The 27671-nt window shown below is 35.4% G+C and overlaps 2 protein-coding genes across 2 annotated transcripts; both read right to left on the bottom strand.

The window, feature by feature from the left end:
• Nucleotides 1-11176: 11176 nt before the first annotated feature.
• LOC126880818 (uncharacterized) lies at nucleotides 11177-12811 on the bottom strand. Its single transcript, XM_050644882.1, has 2 exons — nucleotides 12077-12811; nucleotides 11177-11749 (listed from the first exon to the last, which is right to left on the bottom strand). The coding sequence occupies exons 1-2, from the start codon at nucleotides 12809-12811 to the stop codon at nucleotides 11177-11179; spliced, it is 1308 nt and encodes a 435-aa protein (XP_050500839.1).
• Nucleotides 12812-13155: 344 nt separating this feature from the next.
• Nucleotides 13156-15249, bottom strand: LOC126880817 (uncharacterized). The gene has a single exon (XM_050644881.1). It carries the CDS (start codon nucleotides 15247-15249, stop codon nucleotides 13156-13158), a length of 2094 nt encoding a protein of 697 aa, XP_050500838.1.
• Nucleotides 15250-27671: the final 12422 nt, after the last annotated feature.

The following is a 27671-nucleotide window of genomic DNA, read 5'->3' as shown; positions in this document are numbered from 1 at the left end:
CACTTTGCCGAAACAGCTGTAGTAATAACATAGTTGTAATAAATTTTGTGGAAGTATAGAAAAACAAACGTTTTTCAGTGTTTTATTGTGAGATATAGGTAATAAATATTTTTAGAGATAAATACCGTTTATTATTTGTTGGAGAACTGTATTCTCCACCCAAAATAAACTCTATTTCACCAACAACAAATTTCCGCGCCGCCTCTGTAACAACCATAAAATAATTCCATTACGCAGTGAAAGCTTCCAAGAATGTTAATCTCCGCCCTCTCTTTTACCCAAAGCACCCAACGGAAATATTTGTTAACGGGATGAAAGAGCGGGGTGCAACAGTCAGTCAACTATCAACACTCATTAAGAACGTACGCAAAAACCTCTTTTCATTTACGCTTTTTCGAAGAGAATTCTTCACGCCGCAATTAGCAAAAAGCCGGTACAAAGTGTAAATATATGTGTAGTGGCGTCTTTCACGGATAAGTTGTTAACTCAATTGTTCACATGTAAAATTCTATTTCTTGCCCTTTTCAACTTCATTACAGTCATAGCAAAATAGAAAGTGTTTTATTTACATTAACAATTCAACAGGCCAGAATTACAGCATCTTACGGTTCATTAAAAGTTCTCCTCTTAGCTATCGAAGGCTTAGCGACACATTGAACTTACTGCAAGTGCAAAACGCTGGAAAGAGACATTGGAACTACTCCAAACTCTCCATGGAGGAATGTTGAACACCGGCGTCCCTCCATTTTGTTCCTCCGAGACCGGATTTTATTTCTAAGAGCCGAATTTGGCCCTTAGAGCCACATTTGATCCATCGACCGAACTTTTCTGGCCAAAAAACACTCAATTCAAGTTTCTATCTATTCTATTATTTTGTTAAAAAACATTTCTGGCTAATGCCAACTCTTTCTAAAAGACATTATAAGTGTCGCGTTTTTCGGATATTCTCGTCGAATAGACAATAATTTCAAGAGACAAAGTGATTGCGTTATTTATTCTACGGACAAATAAACATTCTGTGAACAAAAACAGTGATAATAGTTTACTTCAAGAAGTGGTGTTCAAGGACTAGCTGATTCCAGGAAAAGCAGCCCACATTCAAGTACCAAGAGCCCAGGGGTGACGTACAAAATAAATTTTTCTATATATGTAAATTCAAAAAGTTAATTTTCAAAGATCTCTTGCGAAATGTTACTCTAATAAAGTTAAACACTATTTAAAGAACTATTCAGGGTTGAATTTTTGGTTTAATATTGCATGCTTGTTAAAATTCAAAAATAAATAATAATTTCATTCAAAAATAAACAAATTAAAGTTATTACAATGAGCAAAAAAGGTTTAAGTAAATTATTGAACAAAAAGCGTTCCATTCTAGATTCTGTTAATAGAATTCAAACGTGGCTAGAAGCAAACCATGACTCGGAAAAAGATGTTCATGACTCATTCAAAACAAGAGAAGGTCGATTACAAGACCTGTTCTCTGATTACAATAACGTACAGGATGAAATTGAATTCCTGGACGATTCTCAAAAATGTGATCGTGCCATATTTGAAGAAAATTATTTTGCGGTTCTGTCAAAAATACAAAGTTCGATTAGAGCATTGGATATTACCAATACAGGGAGCGTCGCTGCCGCTAAGCAAGTGGCCGTAAAGCTCCCGGAAATAAGCATATGCAAATATTCCGGGCAAATAGGGGACTTCGAAAGTTTTTTTGAGCTCTTCGACACACTGATAATACAAAATCAGTCCCTTTCTGACATCCAAAGGTTTCTTTATTTGAAAAGTTACCTACAGGGTGATTCTCTTAAGTTGGTGGATTCTTTGAAAGTCACAAATGAAAATTTTTCGATTGCTTTAGATATTCTAAAGAACCGCTATCAGAATAAGGTCACAATCATAAATTCTTACTTAACAGAAATTATAGACATTCCTACACTGAGAAACAGCTCACCGCAAGCCCTCAGAAATTTTCTAACTACCGTAACAAAAAATATGCAATTGCTAAAAAATTTGCAATTTTCATGTACAGAGCTCATTGATATAATTTTAGTTTTCCTGCTAGAAAGCAAATTAGATTTTTCAACAAGGAGACTTTTTGAAACTGAGCGAAATCATTCAGATGTACCAAAATTGGATGTTCTTCTTAAATTTCTTGAAAAAAGGTGCATTGTTCTGGAAAGCCTGGAAAATACAAATCCTAGGCAAGCCAAAAACGTAAAAGTTTCACATCATGCATCCAGTAATAACACATCAGAGGATTCAGATAAAAATAATACGTCAAATAATTTAGTTTCTGATTTTGATTGCATTTTCTGCAAAAAGCAAGGTCATAAAATTTACAAATGTCACTTTTTCAAAAACATTCAGCATGATGACAAAATAAAATTCGTGAATTCAAAAGGTCTCTGCGTAAATTGCCTAGGTAGGCATAATTCTAAAGATTGTTCATCAAAACATGTATGTACCGTTTGTAAAAGGCGCCATAATACAAATTTGCACATTCTGGCACCAAATAATAATTCGGGTAAACATAATACTTTTTCTACGACCCATAAAAATGAAAGTCCGTCCACTTCTACAAATTCAAACAATTACGAACGCGAACATTCGTCAAATTCAAACTTTCAAGGTCCTTCGTTTCAAGGGCAAGAACCTTTTACAAATTCCTTTTCTGCCTTGTCCGTAAAAAATTTAAACATACTTCTAGCTACGGCCAAAGTAACCATTTTCGACAAAAACGGGAAACCTTTAACGGCCCGATTGTTACTCGATACGGGAAGTCAAAATAGCTTTTGTACCCAGTGTCTCGCTGATAGGCTGGGCTACAAGCCATATGACATATCTCTAAACATTTCTGGCATAGGCCAAAGTAATTCGGTTTCAAAAAAGATGGTCAACATAAAAATGCATTCTAACTATAATAAAAAGTCTTTCAAAATTTCATGTGCCATCTTAGAAAATATTACTTGCAATCTTCCACAGTTCCGCATTCTTACAAAAAAATTACCAATTCCAAGGGACGTTTTTCTCGCCGACGATTCATATCACAAACCTAGTCAGGTAGACATCTTGGTTGGGGCTGATTTATACTACGACTTAATTCTTCCTGACATAATTCCTCTGGGCCCTAGGCTTCCAGTTTTGCAGGCTTCTCATCTGGGGTACCTAATAGCCGGCGTGATTGCTCCTCACTTGACGGCACCTACAGTAGCAAACAATGCTTCTGGAGATGTTGCTCTACTTTCTACGTGTAGCACGGACGAGCTGCTCACGAAATTCTGGAACATGGAAGAACTTTCTCAAAAACCTATTCTGTCGGAAGCTGACGAGTTGGCCGAACAAATATTTCAAACTACAACAAAGATCCTTGAAAATGGACGCTTTGAAGTAGATATTCCATTAAAAAGTGCACAAGAACACCAATTACTGGGTGATTCATTTTCTATAGCCAAACGGCGTTTTCTTTCACTCGAAAATAAATTCCAAAAAGATAAAAAATTATTTTTCGAGTACAAAAATTTCATTGACACATATATTTCTTTAGGGCATGCTGAATATGTACCTCTTTCGTTCGTAAATGAAAATTCGGACAAAAAATATTTTATTCCACATTTATGTGTCATCAACGAACAAAATAAAAGTACAACTTTGCGTGTCGTCATGGACGCTAGTTGTAAAAGCTCTACAGGAAAAAGTCTGAACGACATTTCATTAAAAGGGTATCAGGTTCAACCCGATTTATTCGACATTCTGGTTCGTTTCAGGCAATACAAATTCATATTTTCCTGTGACATTCAAAAAATGTTTCGACAGACGTGGATCAACAAAGATCAACGCTTTCTACAAAATATTCTATGAAGGGACGATACCCACGATTCTATAAAATGTATTCAATTAAATACTATCACATACGGGACGAATAGCGCCCCGTTTCTTGCGACGAGAGTCTTGCAAGAAATTTCAAATAAAAATAAAGTTCAATTCCCATTGGCCTCGCATTTTCTCGAAAACCAATTCTACGTAGATGATGGTTTATGTGGGTCAAATAATATTCAAGAATTGCTCGAAATACTTCAGCAATTAAATTCTGTTCTAAACCGCCATGGGTTTATTTTACATAAATTCCATTCAAATTCATCCATATTCCTACAACAAATCAACCCAGAACATTCAAAAAATACTACTCAGGAATATGACCTAAATTTCGATTCCACTTCCAGTAAGGTTCTAGGCCTAAAATGGGACCCTGCGGAAGACCAAATAACAATTTCCGTCCCCGAAAATAATTTCTGCCCACCAATAACAAAAAGAAAAATCCTATCTGCGTTAGCGCAATGTTTCGACCCTCTGGGACTCATCAATCCGTTTATTGTTAAAGGCAAAATGCTTATGCAGAAACTCTATCTGCAAAAAATTCACTGGGACACAGAAATTTCGGACAAAACTATTCTAAACGATTGGAACAACTTTCTACAGGACTTGTCACAATTAAAACAATTAAAAATTCCTCGTTTCTATTTTTCTGAAAAAATAATTCTGAAGGTTGAGCTTCATGGATTTGCAGACAGCAGCATGGCAGCTTATGGCGCATGCGTATACCTAAGAACTTTCTATTCGGATGAGACCATCTCTTGTGCATTAGTTTCTTCCAAATCAAGGATAACTCCGTTAAAGACGGTAACACTTCCTAGGCTTGAGCTGTGCGCAATGGTTCTTCTTTCAAAACTTGTTGCAAAAATAATTTCTATCTTTGAAAATCAATCTATAAAATTTCATTCAGTCAGCCTCTGGTCAGACTCCCAAGTAGCTCTGTCGTGGTGTAAAAGTCATCCAAGTCGGTGGTCGGTTTTCGTGGCTCACCGGGTAGCTCTTGTCCAAGAGTTGACTCAAAACTTTACATGGCTTCACATAAAGTCTGCGCAAAATGCCGCAGACCTTCTTTCTCGAGGAATGTCTAGTTCTGAAATTCTCAATAGCGACTTCTGGTGGCAAGGTCCCAAATGCTTGCGAGATAAAAATTTCAATGTTTCCAATCTAGTAAATGACAAAGTTCTCGAAAACCTACCCGAGGAAAGAAAAATAAGCCTCGTGGTAAATTCTAATGTGGAAAATTTCTGGATAAAAATTTTCTCACGTTTCTCAAATATTTCACGCTTAAAACGTACAGTAGCGTACGTATTTCGTTTTATTTCTAATTGTAAAAAACAAAAAATTTCTGAACCTCTTTCTGTTGCGGAGTTAAATTATGCAATGGATTTCATCATCAAGAAAATACAGGGTGATGCATTTTCAAAAGAAATTTCGGCGCTTAAAAATAACAAATTTATTTCGAATAAAAACTTCATGTCACTAAAACCATTTTTAGATTCTTCTAATTTTCTCAGAGTTGGAGGCAGACTTACGAACTGTCCCGACATAGACTATTTGCAAAAACATCCGATACTGCTCCCCTCCAATAATCCTATCGTCAATCTTATCATCAAAAATGAACATCTCAGATTGGGGACATGCTGGTGCGCAAACAGTTCTCTCCAATCTTCGTTTGAAATTCTGGGCTCTCAATGGTCTAAAGGAAGCAAAACGAATCATTCGCAACTGCACCATATGTTTCCGATTTTCGTGTGCTCCTGCACAACAGCTTATGGGTAATTTACCTGAAGATAGGTTGTCCATTACAACAAGACCCTTTCAAAAAGTGGGTGTAGATTATGGTGGACCCTTTCTGTTAAAATCTTCTTCACTCCGAAAAGCGCCAAAAATCAAGGCATACATAGCCATTTTCGTGTGCATGGTGACCAAAGCTGTGCACATTGAGGTTGTTTCTGATCTAACAACTTCTTCCTTTCTATTAACACTTAAGAGATTCATTTCCCGACGTGGTAACCCAACCGTCATTTACAGTGACAATGCCACATGTTTTTCTGGTGCAAAAAACCAACTCTATGACTTATACAAATTTTTTCAAAATAAGTCTAATTCTCAAACCATTATGGAATACCTTTCTGAAAATCAAACCTCATGGAAGTTTATCCCCCCTAGATCTCCTCATTGGGCTGGGCTCTGGGAAGCTTCAGTAAAAAGCGCAAAATATCATATGCGTAGGCTAATAGGCTGTTCTTCTTTCACTTTCGAACAGTTTTACACTGTCATGGTTCAAATTGAAGCTGTGATGAATTCAAGGCCTATCTGTTCCATGTCCAGCGACCCTTCAGATTACACCTTTCTCAGTCCTGGGCATTTTATAATTGGCTCCAGCCTGTCAGCGCATCCTGAGCAAAACTTACAAAAAATTCCGGAAAATAAACTATCCATGTTTCAGCAAATTGCAAAAATACAACAAAGTTTCTGGAAAAAGTGGTCTGTTGATTACTTGAACCGGTTACAAAATTCTCTAAAATGGTCCCGACCAAGGGAAAACGTAAAAGTCAATGACTTAGTTCTTCTGAGAGAGGATAATGTACCTCCTCTAAAATGGCCTTTAGCACGGGTAGTTGATACAATGCCCGGGCAAGATGGCAAAGTCAGAGTGGTCAAGTTGAAGACCATCGATGGTCAATTCACAAGGGCAATCTCTAAAATTTCGGTTCTCCCTAATCAAGGTAAAGAAGAGTAGGTTAGACCACAAGGCTCTAACGCCGGGGGGAATGTTGGAGAACTGTATTCTCCACCCAAAATAAACTCTATTTCACCAACAACAAATTTCCGCGCCGCCTCTGTAACAACCATAAAATAATTCCATTACGCAGTGAAAGCTTCCAAGAATGTTAATCTCCGCCCTCTCTTTTACCCAAAGCACCCAACGGAAATATTTGTTAACGGGATGAAAGAGCGGGGTGCAACAGTCAGTCAACTATCAACACTCATTAAGAACGTACGCAAAAACCTCTTTTCATTTACGCTTTTTCGAAGAGAATTCTTCACGCCGCAATTAGCAAAAAGCCGGTACAAAGTGTAAATATATGTGTAGTGGCGTCTTTCACGGATAAGTTGTTAACTCAATTGTTCACATGTAAAATTATATTTCTTGCCCTTTTCAACTTCATTACAGTCATAGCAAAATAGAAAGTGTTTTATTTACATTAACAATTCAACAGGCCAGAATTACAGCATCTTACGGTTCATTAAAAGTTCTCCTCTTAGCTATCGAAGGCTTAGCGACACATTGAACTTACTGCAAGTGCAAAACGCTGGAAAGAGACATTGGAACTACTCCAAACTCTCCATGGAGGAATGTTGAACACCGGCGTCCCTCCAATATAGAAAAAAAAATCTATGTATAAGTTAAATAGTTTAGGGTTAAATGAAAAATATTGTATAGAGTGTACTAAAAAAATATCTATGTATGAGTTAAATCGTTTGGGGTTAATTGAAAAATATTGTATAAAGTGTACTAAAAATATCTCGAAATATTATACGTGATAGTTGGAAAAATATTATCTCATTCAAAAACTTACGGTTTTTCTTCTAATTCTGGACGTTGTGGCTCTCCTGGTCCTGCTGTGCTCCGCAAGTAGTCCCGTAGTTTGGAGTCTCCGCGGCTTTTCCTGGCTATGTAGTGGCTCTAAGGCTCGGATTGTCGATCTCTGGCTTTATGCTGCTATCTGGATCTGTGGTCTGCTTCTAGGGCGCTTGATTGTCGGTCTCCGACTTTATGTTGCTATCTGGATCTGTGGTCTGCTTCTAGGGCTCTTGAATGTCGATCTCTGGCTTTATGTTGCTATCTGGATCAGTGGTCTGGTTCTCCCGGGCCTAGTGTCGTCTCTCTGCTACTGGGAGTTGTTTTGCGTGGACTGTATATAGGTTACTTCCTTGAAGTTTTCTTTTTCTCGATAATGACCATGTATAATACCGGCTCAGTGGAGGTTGCTCTTCAGATAAAGGAAACACCAAATAGCAATAAGAGAGTTTATTTATACGGCCGACAATAAGGGTAATTACCCCGGGAGAACTTTGAGTAGTGACTTGTGAATGGTACGCGATTCAGTTGAAGACTCTTTCTCTAACTGAGATATCATAGTTTTATAGAAGCTTAAATTGGGTCATCGTTGACACGAGATCCGCGTGATTTGTATATCTAATTAAGGTAAATAGACTTTCGTCAGCACTTTGTATCATTTCCAAATTATATTGTTGATAATTGACCAATTTGTATCTAAATTAATAATCCACATGTGTGAATATAATAACAAATAAATTCGTGCGATCTACTGGGTGATATTATTATACTGCTCAATATCGGATATTAATTCTGAATATTTGGTATTGGACAATGCACTAAATTATTTTACTTTAGAAATGAAATCAACTATTTCTTTTTAAGAAAATTAAGAAAGATAACAAAAATGTAATACAAAAACCGAAAATTACCGAAAAATTTTTTTTTTAGCTCTTATACAGTATGTCTCCGTAACTTGGAACCTATTGATAACTTTTTTATTATCAGTTTTACGAAAAAAAGTTATTCTTTATAAAATACTCTGCATCGCATATAATCTAAGATGCAATCATCAAATATCAAATTTAATTAAATGTTATACGAGGTATGTCAAAAAATATGAATTTCACTTAAGAGTAAAGTACCTTTACATTTCACAATATCCAAAATTGTTATTAAGAAAAGTTGTTTGGAATTAAAAAAATTGTTTTAGTGTTCAATTCTTCTTCTTCTTCTTTTGCCCTTTAATTCGTCCAATTCTGAACATAGGCTTACCCCAGTTTCCTCCATTCGCTTCTGTTTAGTGCTTTCTGTTTCCAGTGCGTTCCTCCTATCTTTTTAATGTCGTCTCCCCATCTCATCTGGGGTCGTTTTCTTGCTCTCTTTCCTGTCCATGGTCTCCATTGTTGTATCGTGCTGTTCCACCTATTGTCCGTTTGTCTAGCGTTATGACCTGCGAAGCTCCATTTTAGCCTGGTTATATGTTGACCTGCGTCTTTGACTTTTGTTCTATTTCTGACCCAGTTGTTTTGCTTTTTGTCTGTCAATTTTACTCCTAACATTGCTCTCTCCATGGCTCTTTGTGTCTTTATTATTTTATCCATGTTTGCCTTGGTCAAGGTCCATGTTTGGCATGCGTATGTGAGAATTGGGAGTATGCACTGGTCAAACACTCTTGTTTTTAAGTATTGTTGTATTTTTTTATTCTTTAGGACCCATTTTAATTTTCCAAATCCTGCCCAGGCTAATCTGACCCTTCTTTTTACCTCCGCTGTTTGGTTTTCCTTATTTATTTTTATAATCTGTCCCAAATATATATAATCATTAACCGCTTCTATTGTGGTGTCGTTTAGTATTACGTTTCTATTGTCTTGTGTGTTTGTCATTGTTTTTGTTTTGTGTTCAATTACATCCTTTTAATTAAAATATTGTCAATAATAAAGGCACTTAACTCTTAAGAAAAATTCATATTTTTTACATACCTCGTGTGCGATCTTTGATGTTAGGATCTCAAATAGGGGCTGATTATTTGTTTTCTAAAGGAGCTCTGACACCGGTTCAATAAAAAACTTAAACATGAGCAAAAAAGGAATAGAATAACTAAATGAGGCGCAAAGAGGTCCACTTACCAATTCAATCCCTGCATTTGGTCTTCAAGAGGGCCCTCAGCTGCATTTAACACTGCACCAAGTCCATACACGAAAAAAGCCTTACCAGCTAGGCTTTTACACCGGCAAACGAGCGAGCCGTTGGTTGAGTAGCAACTTACGAGCTGTTGATTGTAGAGCAACTTGCGAGCCATTTATTGTAGAGGCACTAGCTTCTCTTACTTTTGACGAACACTACTAGGCTCCAGTTTTTGCACTCATTAAAGCAAACCTCTTTTCTATCGCGATAAAAGGCAAAATAACTAGAGTTGGGACTATTTGCCTTCCTCGTGTAAATAAGTTAATTCAAAATTAAATGAAAATACAACATTCTCCCCCACCAAAATGCAGCTTTGAATGGTGCATTTTAAAACTATTACAAGCTAATAAACAAAAAAAAATAACTTAAATCATGGCACTTTGGAATAAATCCCAAAAAAAAATTAAACAATATCCTACTAATAACAAGATCAACAAAAAAACTAAGGAATTATTTAGATAGGCAGAGGACACAGCTTGACCAGGGGGCGTCGAAGAATTCCCTTTGTGGTCTTAACATCCGCAACTCTTATAATTCCATCCTGTCCCGGAAATACTTGGGATATTCGTCCCAAACGCCATTGCGACGGAGGGATATTATCATCCTTTATAAGGACCATCGTTCCTAGTTCGATAGGTTTTAAATTATCGGATGAAGTCCATTTACTGCGCTGATGCAAAGTATGCAAATATTCTTTGCTCCAGCGTTCCCAAAAAGTTTTATGCATTTGATTTATTAACTTCCATCTCATCAAATGAGATGCAGGAATATACGCTCCATCAAGAGGTTCAAACACAGCCGAAAGAGGTTCTAGATTTAAAAAATGACCCGGCGTTAGAACTGACAAATCATTAGGATCAGAACTTATAGGGGTCAAGGGCCTAGAATTAAGATACGATTCAATCTGAATTACGACCGTGTTTAGTTCCTAATATGACAAGATCTGATCGCCTATAACGCGAGCTAGGTGCGTCTTTACTGACTTTATTCCCGCCTCCCATAAACCGCCAAAGTGGGCAGCAGATGCAGCATTAAAATGGAAGGAAATATTTTCATTTGAAGCAGCATTTTTCATGAGGTTAAGGTATTTAGCAGCGCCAACAAAATTACTGCCACGATCAGAATATAAATTATCAACCCTACCACGACGAGCTATGAAACGCTGCAAAGCAGAGAGAAAAGTCTCACTCGATAAATCACTAGCTAACTCTAAATGAAGAGCTTTGGTGACCATGCAAACAAAGAGGCAAAGATACACCTTACAAGATTTAGCTCCTCGATAGCGATTCATCACAACATAAAACGGTCCACCAAAATCCATACCTGAATTCAGGAAGGGTTTAACCTGGGAAATTCTAACTAGGGGTAAGTTACCCATTGGAGGTTGGTAATTTCTAGGATTGGGCCTCCAACACTGTATACATTTTGACAAAACCGAGCGTATAGCACGCTTAGGAGACAAAATCCAAAATGACTAAGCAAGCAAAAAACTAACTGTACGCAGCCCAGCATGACAGTATCGTTTATGGTAATAATCAATCAGCAAATAAGTTAATGGACTTTCGCGAGGTAGGATGCAAGGAAATTTCTTATCAATCGAAACAAATATCTAAGACGACTGCCAACCCGTAATACTCCTTGATCATCGATAAAGCAGGACAACTTTCGCAAAGGTCTGGAAAAAACATTTCCCTCGAACTCCCTTTCAAAATATCGATGTTGAGTATATTTTACTAGCATAATCAACGACTCATAAAGTTCCTTTGAACTTAAGGGACCTTCTCTCTTATCATTGGGGAATTTTGAATTCCAAGCAAACCTCAAGATCCAAGCTATAAGTCGTCGTATAAACGAGAAATCGGAAATGTCATTCAATAGATTCTCAAGAAAATTATCATCATTAACACAAGCCAAAGTTACCGTACGCTCCTCATCAAGCATTTCAGCACACTCAGAAAAGCAACAGGAAGCGTCTGGAATGGGATCGGTGTTATACAAAAACTCAGGACCTGCAAACCAATAAGATTGCTCCAACATTAGAGCAGGTAAAACACCTCTGGAAGCCAAATCAGCGGGATTCTGAGCAGAAGGAACATAAAACCAACTATTAGGAGAAAGGCGTTCCTGTATATATGAAACCCGGTTAGAAACAAAAGTTTTCCAACGATGAGGAGAGGATTTTATCCAACTTAGAGCTACCTGAGAATCGGACCAAGCTACAAATTTTGCGATTTTAAGTTTAGGATCTAATACTCTGACTACAAACTGCATGAGTTTAGATAGTAGAACTGCAGCGGACAGCTCCAAACGTGGAATGCTTACAGTTCTTATGGGAGCCACTTTTGACTTCGCGCAAACAAAAAAGACACAAACCTGACCATCTGGTAGAACAAAACGCAAATAAATAACAGCGGCATAACCCTTTTCACTACTGTCACAAAACCCATGTACCTCACAACAAATATACCTGGACACGAACATGCACCTAGGTATTTCAAGCTGTGCAAGGGATAACAGTTGTTCCTTATACTGGTTCCAAACTTTACAAATTGAGTCTGGAGGAGAGTCATCCCAGTCGATTCCGGACAACCATAAACGTTGGATAAGGTGCTTCGTGAACAAAGTCATGGGAGCTAGAAACCCTACAGGATCAAACACTCGGGCCAATTCAGACAACATACTTCTCTTAGTACAAGATTTGTCCAGAGCTGTCACTTCAAAAGAAAAACAATCCAACTGTGCATTCCATACAAGTCCAAGGATTTTTAGAGGTGACGAACAACTATTATCATCAAAGGAAATAGGTTTCTTACCAATATGCGACTCCGGTAGACCTTCTAATAATCGCATATCATTGCTCGACCACTTACGCAATTCAAACTGACCTCGAGATAACAAGGATATCAACTCATTCCGAAGATCTAGCGCAATTTCTAAGGTATCACCACCACACACTATATCGTCAACATAAGTACTCGTACGCAAAACTTCAGCGGCAAGGGGAAACTCTCTACCTTCATCTTCACTCAGCTGCAACAAAGTCCTTAAAGCAAGAAAAGGAGCAGACGATACACCATAAGTTACTGTTAATAGCCGAAATTCCTGTAACTCTTCATCAGGAGAGAATCTAAAAACAATCCTCTGATAATCACAATGACTTTTCTCAACTCGTATCTGCCTATACATCTGCTTAATATCCGTGGATAAGACATATTTATGAAGTCGAAAACCCAATAAAATAGTTAAAATATCTTGTTGTAGTTTCTTTCCAGTAAACAAGCACTGATTAAGAGAATTCTGATTTCCAATTCGAGCAGAAGCATTAAATACAACTCGCAACTTGGTAGTCAAACTATCAGGTTTTAATACAGCATGGTGAGGAATATAGTAACAAGATAATGGACGAGAAGTTTCTGACACAAGCTCCATATGATGCAAATCCAAATAATCTTTCATAAAGGTACAATATTCCTGATAAACACTAGGATTTTTCAAAAGCCTTTTTTCTAAGGAAAGAAAACGATTTACAGCTAACTCAAACATTCCTGGAAAAACAGGAGATAATTCCCTGAAAGGTAGAGCAACGGTATAACGACCAGAGCCGTCTCGACATTCTCAACAAAATTTTTCTCACAAAGAATATCTTCAGGAGCTGAACATTCTACTTCAGGAACAGTTTCTAAACTCCAAAACTGCTTTACAGACTCCTCCAACGAAACCATTTGATCCACGTGACAAAACAACGAGGTGGCAGATGTCATAGGAACCGAACTACAGGGACCCATAAGGACATAGCCAAAAACGGTATTAAGAGCATCAGGCATACCTCTAGGAGTTTGAACTTTACCTTCTAATAATAACTGAGAAAAGATATCAGCTCCAAGCAATAAGTCCACCTTACCAGATAGATGAAACCGAGGATCTGCCAACTTTAAATTAGCAATATAAGACCAATGCCCAACATCCAAACTAACAACGGGTAGGTCCTCACAAATTTTTGGCAACACAAACGCCTCACAATTAAAAATAGGATCCACTCTATCCACAGGTTTTATCTGAAGATCAACTCGACCAACCACTGTACTTTTTATAGCACCAATACCTTGTACCGATAAGGTAGCAGAAGAATGTCTAATACCTAACTGACGAATACAAGACTGAGATACAAAAGAGGTCATGCTGCCCCCATCAATTAAAGCTCGAACAGGTTGATACAATCCACAACCATCCATAATTTCTACCACAGCAGTAGCTAACAAAACGCTCGAGTTTTTTGAGGCAACACTACCTAATGATGCAGCGTGTGAGCTCAATGTTCCAGTATTAACCTGAGCATCAGAAGAAGCAGTAGTTGGAACGGCAGCAACAGAAGTAGCGCCTTGAGTGGCACTTTCAGAACTTTTAAAATGTAAAAGACTATGGTGGGATGAATTACAATGACAACAACGAGAGGTGACACTACAACTACGAGAATCGTGTTTTTCTAAACATTTAAAACAAAGACGCATTCTCTTACAAGCGTTGTACCGTTCATAAGGAGATTTATTTAAAAATAAAGAACAATCTTTTAAATGGTGATCGGCAGAACATAACAAACAAGTCGTCGCATTAGGCTTCGAAAAAAAACTATAGCGATTATTGACTTTAGAACCATTTTTATTTGCATTGTGTTTAGAAGGCGATTTATTTTTTCTATTAGAATCCTTGGGAGAACAAGGCGACAACAAGGATGAGTCAAACGAAATGCATTGACTTTCCAGGAAATCAGATAATTGAATAAAAGTAGGCATTTCACTAGACCCATGTAATAATTCAAACCGTTGGTGAGTCTCCTCGTCAAGCTTGGTGAGAATTTTGTAAGCTAACACAAAATCCGAAATTTTATAACCCAAATTTTCTAAAGCTGATAAATTTTCCGAAAAGGTATCAATTAAATTACTACAACTATCAGAATTCTTAAACATAGTTGCGGGAGCTTCTTCAATTTTGCACCAATGTGCCATTGCACGCAAACGTTTATTTAAATACCTATTTTTTAATTTATCATAAATCCTAACATAATTTTCTCTAGCTAAAGGCAAGGATTTAGCTAACCTTAAAGGAGGCCCTTCTAAACTTTGAATCAAATACGTTAATTTTTCCGTATCATCAACGTTAGGTCTACGGTGCACAAGCGCATCGAACAAGTCAAAAAAAGTAATTGCTGACGTAAACTCACCGGAAAATTTAACTAATTCTAACTGCGGCAAGCGAACATTACTAGGAGATTGTACTGCATTCGAAGCGGCGATATTTTGCTCATTTTTTTGACTATTATCATCATTTTCAAAGAGATCCGCGAAATTAGCCTTGATCTGATAATAATCATTTAAAAATTGGGAACGAATAATGTCCTCAGAATCTAATTGAGCATCCGTAGGTTCAGATTTCAAAAGATTTGTAACGATGTTTTGATGATTTTTATTAAAACTCTCCAAAACATCGTCTAACTCTGAGTACCGAACACGAAAAAGCGACTGCTTATGAACCTCTGTAAGAGAAGAATTGGATAAACGCAATAACGTTTCTAAATCGTTCATTGCCATTCTCCTTTGAAACGTATATTTTTTCAATTTATCAGCCATTATGGAGAAAAAAGAATAAAAATTTGTTTAACGTAATCAACGATAAAACTAAAAATACAAATAATCAACGATCCCCTGGTCAAGCTGCCACTGGCATAAAGAGAACGCAATTTTAACTATAATTAAATTCAAATAGCTAATATTTTACAAGTTTAATGACCTAAACAATTGAATTTAATAATTTATCAAAAAACAAGAATTTTTATCAAGCGGCCGCAAACCGACTTTAAAATTCGAAACTTACAAAATTCTATGTACCTATTGAATACCTGTAAATTCATTCAAGGTCAACCAATTGACATTACCTGCTACACAAGAAAAAAAGCAAAAACTGTACGCAATGTTTTTTGGGCGTTATTTCAAAATACACATTTTATTATATTATTCAAAATTAATTGTTAACAAGCAATATTGTATACAAGCGAGGAAAAACAAGCCACCCCAACAATAATTGAACAATTAATTATAAAAGCAATAAAGTTTAAATTCTTTAAAAACCGACTATCAAAACACCTCAAAAAAACAATATCCACGTTCGAAGTGACCAAAATGTGCGATCTTTGATGTTAGGATCTCAAATAGGGGCTGATTATTTGTTTTCTAAAGGAGCTCTGACACCGGTTCAATAAAAAACTTAAACATGAGCAAAAAAGGAATAGAATAACTAAATGAGGCGCAAAGAGGTCCACTTATCAATTCAATCCCTGCATTTGGTCTTCAAGAGGGCCCTCAGCTGCATTTAACACTGCACCAAGTCCATACACGAAAAAAGCCTTACCAGCTAGGCTTTTACACCGGCAAACGAGCGAGCCGTTGGTTGAGTAGCAACTTATATATATAGTGGCTAAACACCCCTTTAGGGGTTACGCCGCTTACGCTCTCTAGATCTATGTTTTGAGGTAGATCAGTCCTCATGTTCGTTATTTAATTTTCTCTGTTATTTTTCTCCACTCTTTCCTGTCTCTGGTTTTCCCTTTCCAATGTCGTATGCCCGCATTGTTGAGATCACTTACTACTTCTTGTAACCATGTAGATCTTGGTCTTCCACGTCTTCTTTTGCCAGCTGGTGTCCATTCCAATATTGAGTATATCGTCGTAGTTGATCCGGATCTCCATATGTGTCCTAGCCATTTTGCTCTTTGCTGTTTTATTTTACATACTATATCCTCCTCAATTTCTTCCAGTAACTCAAGGTTCGTTCTTTGTCTAAATTCATTGTCATTTATTTTTATTGGTCCTAATATTGCTCTTAGTATTTTTCTTTCTTGTATTCTAAGGTTTTCCTCTTGTTTTTTTGTCATGCTAAGAGTTTCGGCTGCATACATCATCGTCGGTCGAATTATTGTTTTGTATACTTTCATTTTTGATTTCTTACTCAATAACTTATTTTTAAGTAATTTTTTATTTGCATGGAAGCTCTTATTTGCTGTAATAATCCTTTCTTTGATTTCGGTTTCTCTTTCTCCATTGTTTGTTATTAATATTCCTAAATATTTAAATTTTTCGACTTCTTCAAAAGTGTATTCTCCTACTCTAACCTTTCTGTTTTCAAAGTTTTTGTCAAATCTCATTATTTTGGTTTTCTCTTGGTTTATTTTTAATCCCATTACTTTTCCTTCTGTTACCATTTCGTTTAACATTCGTTCCATTGTTTTTCTATTTTTTGTTATTAGCACAATATCATCAGCGTATGCTATTATTTGTCCTTCTCTCGTTCGGAGGGTGCCTTTGTTGATCTTCCTGACGACGTATTCTAGGGCAAGATTAAACAGAGTTGCTGATAATGAATCTCCTTGTCTCACCCCTTTATTGATGACAAATTCTTCTGTGTCGCCTACTTGAGTTTTTATACTAACTACAGTTCTACTCATTGTCATTTGTATTAATCTTCTTAATTTATGTTGTATTCCCATTTCTTTCAGAGCTACCATTAGTTTTGATCTATTTATTGTATCAAATGCTTGTCGAAAATCTATAAAAAGCAGTTCAATTTCTATTTTATATCCATGAGCTTTTTCCATAATTTGTTTAACTGTATGTATGGCATCTGTTGTAGACTTTCCCTTAACAAATCCGCATTGATAGTGTCCTATGATATTCGTGGTAGCTTCGGTCAGTCTTCGTTGTATTAAGGCGGACATGATTTTATATGCTGTGTTTAATAGCGTCAGTCCTCTGTAGTTTTTACACATCTGTTGATCTCCTTTTTTATGAATCGTGATAATTTGTCCTTTGTACCATTCTTCCGGCATTTTTTCTTCGTCCCATATGTCTTTTATTAAATTGTATAATCTATCTTTTAATTCTTCACCACCATATTTTATAAGCTCCATATTGATACAGTCCGATCCTGAGGCTTTACCATTACGGCTGCTATTAATAATTTCCTCAACTTCCTCTTTTGTTGGTATTTGTAGCTGGTTTCCTAACATCATTGTCTCTTCTCCTCTGTTTTCATTTAGGTCTTGATCTTGTTGTTCTGTTAATAATTCTTTAAAATAGTTAGTCCAAATTTCTTTATACTCTTCATCGTTTTCTGATACTTTTCCATTTTTATCTTTTATGCTTTTTATCTTTCCTTTAAACGTTTTGTTCTGCTCACTAATTTTCTTATAGAATTCTTTTGTGTTTCTGTTCTTACTCTCTTTTTCTATTTCTTTTATCTTATCATCCAACCACTCACGTCTAATTTTCCTTATTTTTTTCTTACATGCATGCCTTATTATATTGTATTCTTCCCTATAATCCTGTCTATTTGTTCTTATCCACATTTGTCTCATTTCTACCTTCTTTTTTAACATTTTATGGCATTCTTCATTATACCATTCTTGTCTTTTTTTGTTTCTTTTTATCCCTACGTGTACTTCCGCTGTTTCATTTATACATTTTTTTATATTTCTCCATTCTGTTTCTATATCCTTTGTAGGTTTAGATTGTTCCTTCAGTTTTTTGTTCATGTCATCAGCATATTTAATCCTTATGTCTGGAGTATTCAGTTTTTCTACGTGCCATTTATTTTTTGTTGTCGTGTTTTTTAGTGTTCTTTTGACTTTTTGTCTTACTTTTGCAGTCACCATAAAATGGTCTGTGTCTGCATGTGCACCTCTGTAGGACCTCACGTCTGTTACCGATGTTTGCTTCCTTCTTGTAATCAGAATATGGTCTATTTGTGACCATGTTTTTTGGTCTGGGGAAATCCACGTCACTTTATGGTATTTGGGATGTTCGAATTTTGTACTAACGATAATCATATTGGTACTAGATGCTAGATTACATAATCGTTGGCCATTGTCGTTAGTTTTTTCGTGTATTGTGTGCTTACCTGCTACTTGGTTAATGTAGTCTTCCTTACCTATTTGGGCATTAAAATCTCCCATTACCAGTATTGTGTCTTCTCGAGGTAACTTCTCCATTTCTCGTTCGAGTTCCTCATACAATTTGTCTTTTTCCTCCGCAGTAGCACTTTCAGTTGGGGCATATACGTTTATGATTGATATATTAAATGGTTTGGCGTTAATTCTCAGGTAAGCCATACGTTCATTTATTGGTTTAAATTGCATAATGTTATTTTTTATTTTTCCCATAATTATGAAAGCAACTCCATATTGACCTTGTTTTTCATGTCCCGAGTACTGTAGTGTGTAGTTTTTTCTATTTATTTCTCCTTGACCTGCCCATCTGATTTCTTGAATCACTGCAATATCAATTTGGTATCTTTCTAGTTCTGAGACGATATCCTGCATTTTTCCTGGTTCAAGCATTGTTCTGATGTTCCACGTACTTATTTTTAGTTGATCACATTTTTTCGGTTTTTTATTATATTTTTTTGTGTTCGTATGTTTTATTTTATCTAATCTGTTCAGGTCCTTTTCCTTTGCCATTTTCGTGTCCGTTTTTTGTGTTGTATCCAATATTTGTTTTTTTATCAGTTTTTTGGCGTGTCCTGCTTTGCCCTTTCCAGTTCATTCTTCTCTTTGTTCCATTTCCATTCAGTCCCGTCAATAATTAATTTTTGATAACCTACTCTAGTGTTCTTACCGTTTTCTTTTTGAAATTTTGCAATTCTCCGTATTTCTTGTTGTATTTTCATCTCTTCTTGCGTTAGATCGTTATTGATATATATTTCCGTCTTTGAATTCCTTAGTTTGTTTTTGTTCTTCATAATTTTTATTTTTTCATTTTTGTTTTTTAGTTTTACAAGACATGTTTTGTCCCCTATTTTATAAGCTTCTTCTATTTCTACTTTAATACCTAATTCTCTTTCCACGAAATCTGCCATAACCTCATTGACTACATTTGGGTTATTTGTATCCATCGGTAGACCCTGGACAATAACATTGTTAGCTTTTCTCTCTTTCTCGAACTTTTCTACCTTCATTTTCACTATCTTTAGTTCCTGTTTCATTTCATGAGTAGCAACTTACGAGCTGTTAAATGTAGAGCAACTTGCGAGCCATTTATTGTAGAGGCACTAGCTTCTCTTACTTTTGACGAACACTACTAGGCTCCAGTTTTTGCACTCATTAAAGCAAACCTCTTTTCTATCGCGATAAAAGGCAAAATAACTAGAGTTGGGACTATTTGCCTTCCTCGTGTAAATAAGTTAATTCAAATTTAAATGAAAATACAACACCTCGTATAAAATTAAAAAAGTTTGATATCTGATGGTTGTATCTTAAATTTTAGACCAGGGAGAGATTTTTATGAAGAATAACTTTTTTTCGCAGAAGTGATAATAAAATAGTTATCATAATTGTAATGAAATGATGAGTATCCGTAATTTGAGAAAAAATTGAATTTTTTTTTCGATTAGAATGATGTAATTGTATATTTAGACATAGTTTCTAATTTCAAACAACTTTTCATAATAGCATATTTTGATATTCTGTAATATAAAGGTAATTTACTCTTTAACGAAATTCATATTTTTGACATAACTCGTATAAAATTGATAAAATTTGATATCTGATGGTTATGTTTCAAATTTTTGATTAGTCAGAGCATTTTAATTAAGAATAACTTTTTTTCGTAAAATTGATAATAAAAAAGTTTTCCATGTGGTTCCTAGCTACGCAGACACACTGTATAAGAGCTTCTGTATAAGAATTTTTAAATTTCAATGTCATTCGGATTCAGCATAATCAAAAACAAAATAAAAACATATTTGATCAAAGTAAAATGATCAATTTAACGATATTTTTAAAATTATTTAAACAAAGCAATTGTTATTGTTTAAACAATTAATAAACAATTAGCGGCCAAATCTGCAAGTAGAACTTTTTACTTTAACATGTACATATTGATGTGATCTTGATTATTGATATGAGATAATATTCTTATATGTCATTTAATTTAATCCATGCATTAATCATAATCTAATAATTTACCAGATCACATATCAATATGTTTTTAATCTCAGGGCGAATTATAAAATTAATTACTTACTCTCGTGGCTTCTAAGTATTTCTTAATGGTTCCTAATCGGGATAGGAAAGAAAAGAGTAAAATAATAACACATATGGGTTACAATTGTAATCAAAATATTGTTTATTTTATTTAACTGGCAATCACTGCTTAATATTTGCTATATCTTATTATTCTTAAACATAACATTTACACATGGGAATCTTATTTCCTTTTGGTTTCCAATTGAAAGTTTTTATTAACATTTAACTATTATGATTTATTAGCAACAATTCTATTTAAGTTTGATGAAGCTTTTCTGATATTATTGATTATGTTTCTTCAATTTTAAATGTGGTATTTAATACGAAAAACCCATACATTCATGTCCAAACAAATGAGACTGACCTTTTTCTGGTGAACTGAGAATGTCTTCACACAAGACCCGTTTCCTGCTATCCTTGGCTGCAATCAAAACCTCGTCCTGGCTTCCAGTAATGTTCTCCTCTGAAACTAGCTCGTATAGCTCTCGTTTCCTGCTTCTGTCGTGATGCTGTGTTCTACCTTTTTCGAAACTGCAATCAGCTACCGGGAACTCTTGGCTCAAAAAGGTTCTTTTACTCTCAACCTGGCCTACCTCTCGTTCCACGATAGATACTCCACACTCACGGAACTACACCGGCTTTCTCACTCTCCGTACACTACCGTCTACTACTCGACTTCACTTCTCGACAGCTCAAAACATTCTGATCTCTATTTGTCATTCATTCCCCTACTTTCTAAATATCCCTTCCAGATTCACAAATCAAACTTCCACCACCAACTCTCATTCGCAGTACTTCTCAAAACCAATTTTTAATCTTTCTAAATATGCTTAATGGATTTCAAAAGAAAAATAGTTAATTCCCATTCTAAAATTACTTTCTACTAATTACAAAATTTAATGATCTATTATCTACTTCCACTAAGTCTTATTTAGCATCGGCTAATGATCGAACCTTCCGCGAACAACGATAATGACCTATCATCGATTTCACTTGAGTTTTATTTTAAGCGCATTGTCCCGAGTTTCGTTTAATCACTTCTTAAAATTAAATATAACAATTTGTTGTATACAGGTTGTTCTAAATTTATATGCCCGTGGTTGAGAAAATTGAAAATATTTTATATTAAATTGAATTTTATCTATAATTATCAAAATTTAATTTTCATATCAAATAGAAATATAACAAATCCCCGCCTTGTATTCGATAAAATTTATCTGCATTTTTAAATAAATTTTCTCGAGGCAAAACCAACTCCCTGTATATTTCCTTACTTTAATCTACGTCTTATATCCTAACTTACTATCTACTTCATGTATCTGTCTTTTATTCGTGATATTTGTATACATCGTGAATATTATAAATTCCTCGGATCTTTTCCGAGTTCCTGTGCCTCAACTCATAACTATTTATCCCATTTTCATTATTCACGATGTACGGGCCTTCGAAAACAGGCATCAACTTTGCGCAAATGCCCCCAGGAAGATTTGATACTCGTAATGCCCTCACGAGTACTTTTTCACCCTTTTGGAAAGTCACTGGTCTTCTTTTTCTATTTTGTTCCTGTCTTTGGATATATTTTTCGTTGCTTCGCCGTAATCTTCTCTGTACGGTTTCAATCACCTGTTGATATTCTTTTGGCTCTTGGTCTTCCCATGGCCTTATCGGCAGTACACCCTTCATGATGTATTCTGGGGTCTCTTTTGTTACTGTGCTCGGAATTGTATTTAGATACCTTTCTATTTCCGCCATTTTCATGTCCCAGTGGCGATGTTGACCATCTGTTGCAATGCGAAGAAATTTCGTCACTTCCTGTATGAATCGTTCCGAAGGATTACTCTGTGGATGCCTGATGCTGACAAAATTTGTCTCTATTCCTCGTTCTCGAAGTTGTCCCTTGAAACGATCATTTCGGAAATACGTTGCATTGTCCAGTAGAATCTTTTTTGGTGTTCCTACTATGGCTATAAAATTGTCGATTTTTCTTAATATTTCTTCCCCCTTTGTGGTGCGGCAACTATATAATTTTACGTATTTTGAAAACACATCCACCATTACCAGAATATGTTTGTTCCTTTTAGTGGTCATAATTAGATCGCTTAACATATCTATTGCTACAATGTCTAGTTTGTTTCGGGCTTCAATATTTTTGGCAACATTTTCGTTTTTGAAATTCCGACTCTTATATTTTTGACATACATCGCACTTCTGGGTAATTTCCTTTGCAATGCGGTAATCCTGTCGGCTTATGTAATTTTCCCTAAAAACGAGCCAAACTTTTCTGCTACCGATATGCCCATTGTCCTCATGTAATTTCTTTATTATCTTTTCGGCCAATGTCTGTGTCACTAAATATAGTTCCTTTCCGTCTATTCTCTTAAAATATATGTTATTTTCTACTTCCGCTCTTCTTTTCTCTCTTTCCTCTAGGTCTTCCTGGTTTGTCCTTATCTCATTTAACGAATATATCCCTTCTTCTTGTATTAATCTATTTAGTCCCACCTGTAGAGTAATTGTTTCCTTTTTTCCGGTGTCCTCATCCCGTGTTAGAGCGTCGGCTATTATGTTGTCTTTTCCTTTTATATATCGGAACTCAAAATCATACTCCTGTAATAATAGAATGCCTCTATGTATTCTATTATTTACTAATCTATTCTTCATGATATGTACTAAAGCTGCATGGTCTGTTTCGATTGTGAATTTTGCTCCCAATAAGTAAAACCTCAATTTGTTTACGCAATATAGTACACTGGCAAACTCCAATTCTGTAACACTATATTTTCTCTCATGTGTTTTAGTCACTCGAGATATAAAACATATCGGTACTTCTTGGTCGTTTTGTATTTGAGACAGAACTCCTGCAAATTTTTGTATGGACGCATCAGTTCGGAGTATAAAAGGTAAATTGTAAATGGGGTGGTATATTTTCGTTCCTTTTGAGAATTCTCGTTTTAATGATTCGAAAGCTTCCTCCTGTTCTTCTTTCCAATTCCATTTTATTCCTTTTTTAAGCAATTTTATCAGAGGGATTTCCTTTTGGCTCAAATCGGGAATCAGCTTTTTAAAATAATTTATCGTGCCAAGAAAACCTCTCAATGTTTTCAAATTCGTTGGTCTTGGGTATTCATCTATGAGCTTGACTCTGTCTTCGGCTAATCTTACTGTTTTGGTGTCCAACTGAAAACCCAAATAAATGACTTCTTTTTGAAAAAATTGACATTTTTCAATGTTTAATTTCAATCCCGCTGTGTCCAATTCTTTCAGAATTATTTCTATGTGTTCCAGATGACTCTGAGTATCTTGTGAAAAAATTAATAAATCATCGATATAATGAACTATGAAATCTTCATGGCGATTCAAAATGGTATGTAGAGCTCGGACGAGTGCAGCACAAGCACTCTGCAATCCAAATGGCACTACCTTAAACCGGTAGACAATACCATCAATAGAAAAAGCGGTGTAGTTTCTACACTTTTCAGCTAACGGTATCAACCAAAAACTGTGTTTTAAGTCAATTTTCGAAAATATGTGTGACCCGGTGATTCTTCCAAAAATGGCCTCGATGTTTAGAGGTGATTCATATTGTGATACAGTGTGCTGGTTGATATTCCTGGCATCTAAACATAATCTCAATTCTCCATTGCTTTTCTTTACTATCACAATCGGGTTAACATACGGTGAATCACATCTTTCGATGATTTGATCTTCCAACATTTTATTTATTTCTTCTTTCACCTCTTGTCGATACTTGTATGGAATCGGGTAAGTCTTTGATCGAAAATTTCCCAAGTTTTTCACCTCAAATGAATGTTCGTACTTTTTAGCCACTCTGTTTTCCTCATTGATCAAATTTTCGTAGTTTCTTAACATCAACCGCAATTCTTTTTCTTTCCCTTCTCCACATATCAATTTTCTGTCTTTTTTTTTAGATTCTTCACACATGTTTACCGTGCATTCTGCATCCTCGTTTGCATATACCTCCTCTTCAAATACCACTGTTTCAATCATATTCTTTTCACTTTCATTTTTTAGCTTTGTTTCTTCTTCTCCTGAGCTCGTCTCTTCTTTTGAGGAATCCCAGGTTTCCTTTGTTTCTGATACTCTCAAATTTTCTTCTTCTGGGCTCAACTCTTCTTTTGAGGAGCCACAGGTTTCATTTTCTTTTATCCTTTTCTGACTTTTTCTCCCTTTTCTTCTTTGTCCTTGCTTCGTTGCCAAATTCATTTCCACTGTTTGTTCTTTACCTGATTCGTCCGTATTTTGTTTCTCCTGTTCCTTGTCCTGTTCCTTTTCTTTTTCTTCTGTTAGTTTCATCGTATTATTTTTAAAATCTATCACTACATGTTTTTCTGCCAATTCGTCAACTCCTACTATCATGTCATGTGACATATTTGGCATTATTACACATTGTAGTGCATACATATTCTTACCCAGTTAATGCATACATTACTCGTATGCCTTCATTTATAGTTGCCAATGTCCGTTTGTTTGCGCCCACTAAATTTACCCTAGGTATTTTGTAAATTAAATTTGTTAAGTTAACTTCTTCTATTAGTTTTCTGTTGACCAATGTTATTTCCGATCCAGTATCTATCATAATTTTAATTGGTGTCTCGTTGATAAATCCATCCACAAATTTTAAATTAATTCCATTTTTCTTTTCGTTGTTTCCTGCCAATTTATGAAACTCCTTGGGGTGACAAAAGATTCCTGTTTGTTTTTTTGTTTTTAGTGAGCGCCGTCGTGAAAAGACGCCGGTTGCTCATTGTTGTTTATATTTTCGTCATAATTTCTCTCTCCGTCATATTCTTCTGTCTGGGTATTATTTACCTCTCTTCTATTTTCTCTTGGTCTGTCGGATCTGTTTCGGTTTTCTCGATATCCCTGTTCATTTTGTCTACCATTATTTCTGTTTTCTTGATTTGAGCGTGTGGTGTTTCTATTCTGGTATTCTCGATTTCTGTCCTCATTCCATTGCCTATTTCTTTGTTCATAATTTCCTCTTCCGTTGTCTCTATTTTCGTTTTCCCTTCTGGGATTAAAATCTCGTCTTGTATAGTCCCTCCTATTTTGATTTCTATCTCGGTAATCTTGTGTTTCTCGGGGCCTGTAATCTTCTCGCGACTTTCTTGATTTTCTTTCTCTTAGACGTGATTCTCTTATTTGTAGGAATTGGCATAAACTATCTATGTCTTTGTAGTTTTGCAATGTGATATGGTCTTCCAGCGTTTCCTCGAAATGTCTTGCAATCAGTTCGACTAATTGTTCCGATGAGTAATTATATTGTAAATGTTTTGCATTATTGTAAATTTGCAAAGCATATGTCCTTTCTGATACACCCATCCTATCATTGTATTTCCCATTTTGCAATTCCTTGTTAATTTCCAATTGTTGGACTTTTCCCCAGAAATAATTCAAAAATTTTTGTTCAAATTGTTGCCAATTGCCGAATTCTTCTTCTTTGCTATCGAACCATAGGCTTGCTTCATATTTGAGATGGTTTCTGATAGTTTCTTTTGCTGTTTCGAAATTTCCGATGTGCTGTATTTTCTTTTTCAGGCTATTTATGAACGGCACTGGGTGTAATCTTCTTACATCCCCGCCAAACCTTATCTTCACGTCATCTGTGCTATGTATAACCATTTCTCTTCTTTCTCCGACATTCTGTTGCGTCCTGTTTTCGGTGACTTGTTTTTCTATTTCTGTGATTCTTTTTTCCACTTCTTCTCTGTCTACTTGAATAGCATTTTCTAACTTATTTTCCAAATTTTCTAGTTCCTTTTTCTGGCCGTTCGTTAACTCCTCCATTTTGTTTTGAATTATCATTTCTTGTTCTTTCATGTGGTCCTTCATTCTAATTTCTTGTTCTTGCATGTGGTCTTTAATTTTCATTTCTTGCTGTTCTATCTCGTTTTTCATTGTTGTCAAACATCCTTTTATTTCCTTTTCATACTTTTCTATGCGTTCCTCTATTTTCTTATTGTTCTCTTCTATTGCTTGTTTTGTTTCCTTTTGATTGTCATCCATTTTTTGATCCACTTTATCCATTTTCTTTGATGTTTCTTCCTGATTTTTATCCATTGTCCTTTTTGCTTCATCCATTGCTAGTTTTGTTTCCTCCTGATTTTTATCCATTGTCCTTTTTGCTTCATCCATTTTTTGTGACTGGAGTTGCATCAGTTGTAATAGTTTATCTATTCCTGATAATTCTTGCTGTTCTGATGCCATGATTGTCTTGTCTAAAATATCTTCTTGGTCTGAATGTTCTTTTTGTTTTTTGTTGTCCTTGCTTTGGCTTCTTGTCACAGACATTTGTTTTCAAGAAGTACTGTCCCCGCCAAATATGAAATTTTACTAGTATGTTACCAAGACGACTTTTTCTCACCCAAATATTATAAATTGTCAATAAATATATCAAATGTAAATATCGTAAAAATAAAATATTAAATCAGTTATGTAAAATTTGTACCTAAAGAGATCTAAAATTTTATGTTATCAAATGTAAGTATCTCACTTTTTACCACAGGCATATAAATTTTCAAATACCGGCTTTACTCTTTCTATCCTTCAAATTTGCCACTAGAAATACTTTACAATGCTTTCCACGTTGGACGACAGTTGATGTGATCTTGATTATTGATATGAGATAATATTCTTATATGTCATTTAATTTAATCCATGCATTAATCATAATCTAATAATTTACCAGATCACATATCAATATGTTTTTAATCTCAGGGCGAATTATAAAATTAATTACTTACTCTCGTGGCTTCTAAGTATTTCCTAATGGTTCCTAATCGGGATAGGAAAGAAAAGAGTAAAATAATAACACATATGGGTTACAATTGTAATCAAAATATTGTTTATTTTATTTAACTGGCAATCACTGCTTAATATTTGCTATATCTTATTATTCTTAAACATAACATTTACACATGGGAATCTTATTTCCTTTTGGTTTCCAATTGAAAG

Source organism: Diabrotica virgifera, chromosome 2 (assembly GCF_917563875.1).
Source record: "Diabrotica virgifera virgifera chromosome 2, PGI_DIABVI_V3a".
NCBI lineage: Eukaryota > Metazoa > Arthropoda > Insecta > Coleoptera > Chrysomelidae > Diabrotica > Diabrotica virgifera.
Note: the sequence above shows the minus strand (reverse complement) of the source record. Positions and strands in the feature narration are given on the sequence as shown.

Coding starts and splice junctions, on each gene's coding strand:
- LOC126880817 (XM_050644881.1), bottom strand. CDS start 15,249: ATGGCTGATAAATTGAAAAAATATACGTTTCAAAGGAGAATGGCAATG.
- LOC126880818 (XM_050644882.1), bottom strand. CDS start 12,811: ATGTATAGGCAGATACGAGTTGAGAAAAGTCATTGTGATTATCAGAGG. Junction 11,750..12,076: donor CCAGGTATATTTGTTGTGAG/GTACATGGGTTT, acceptor TCATATATACAG/GAACGCCTTTCTCCTAATAG.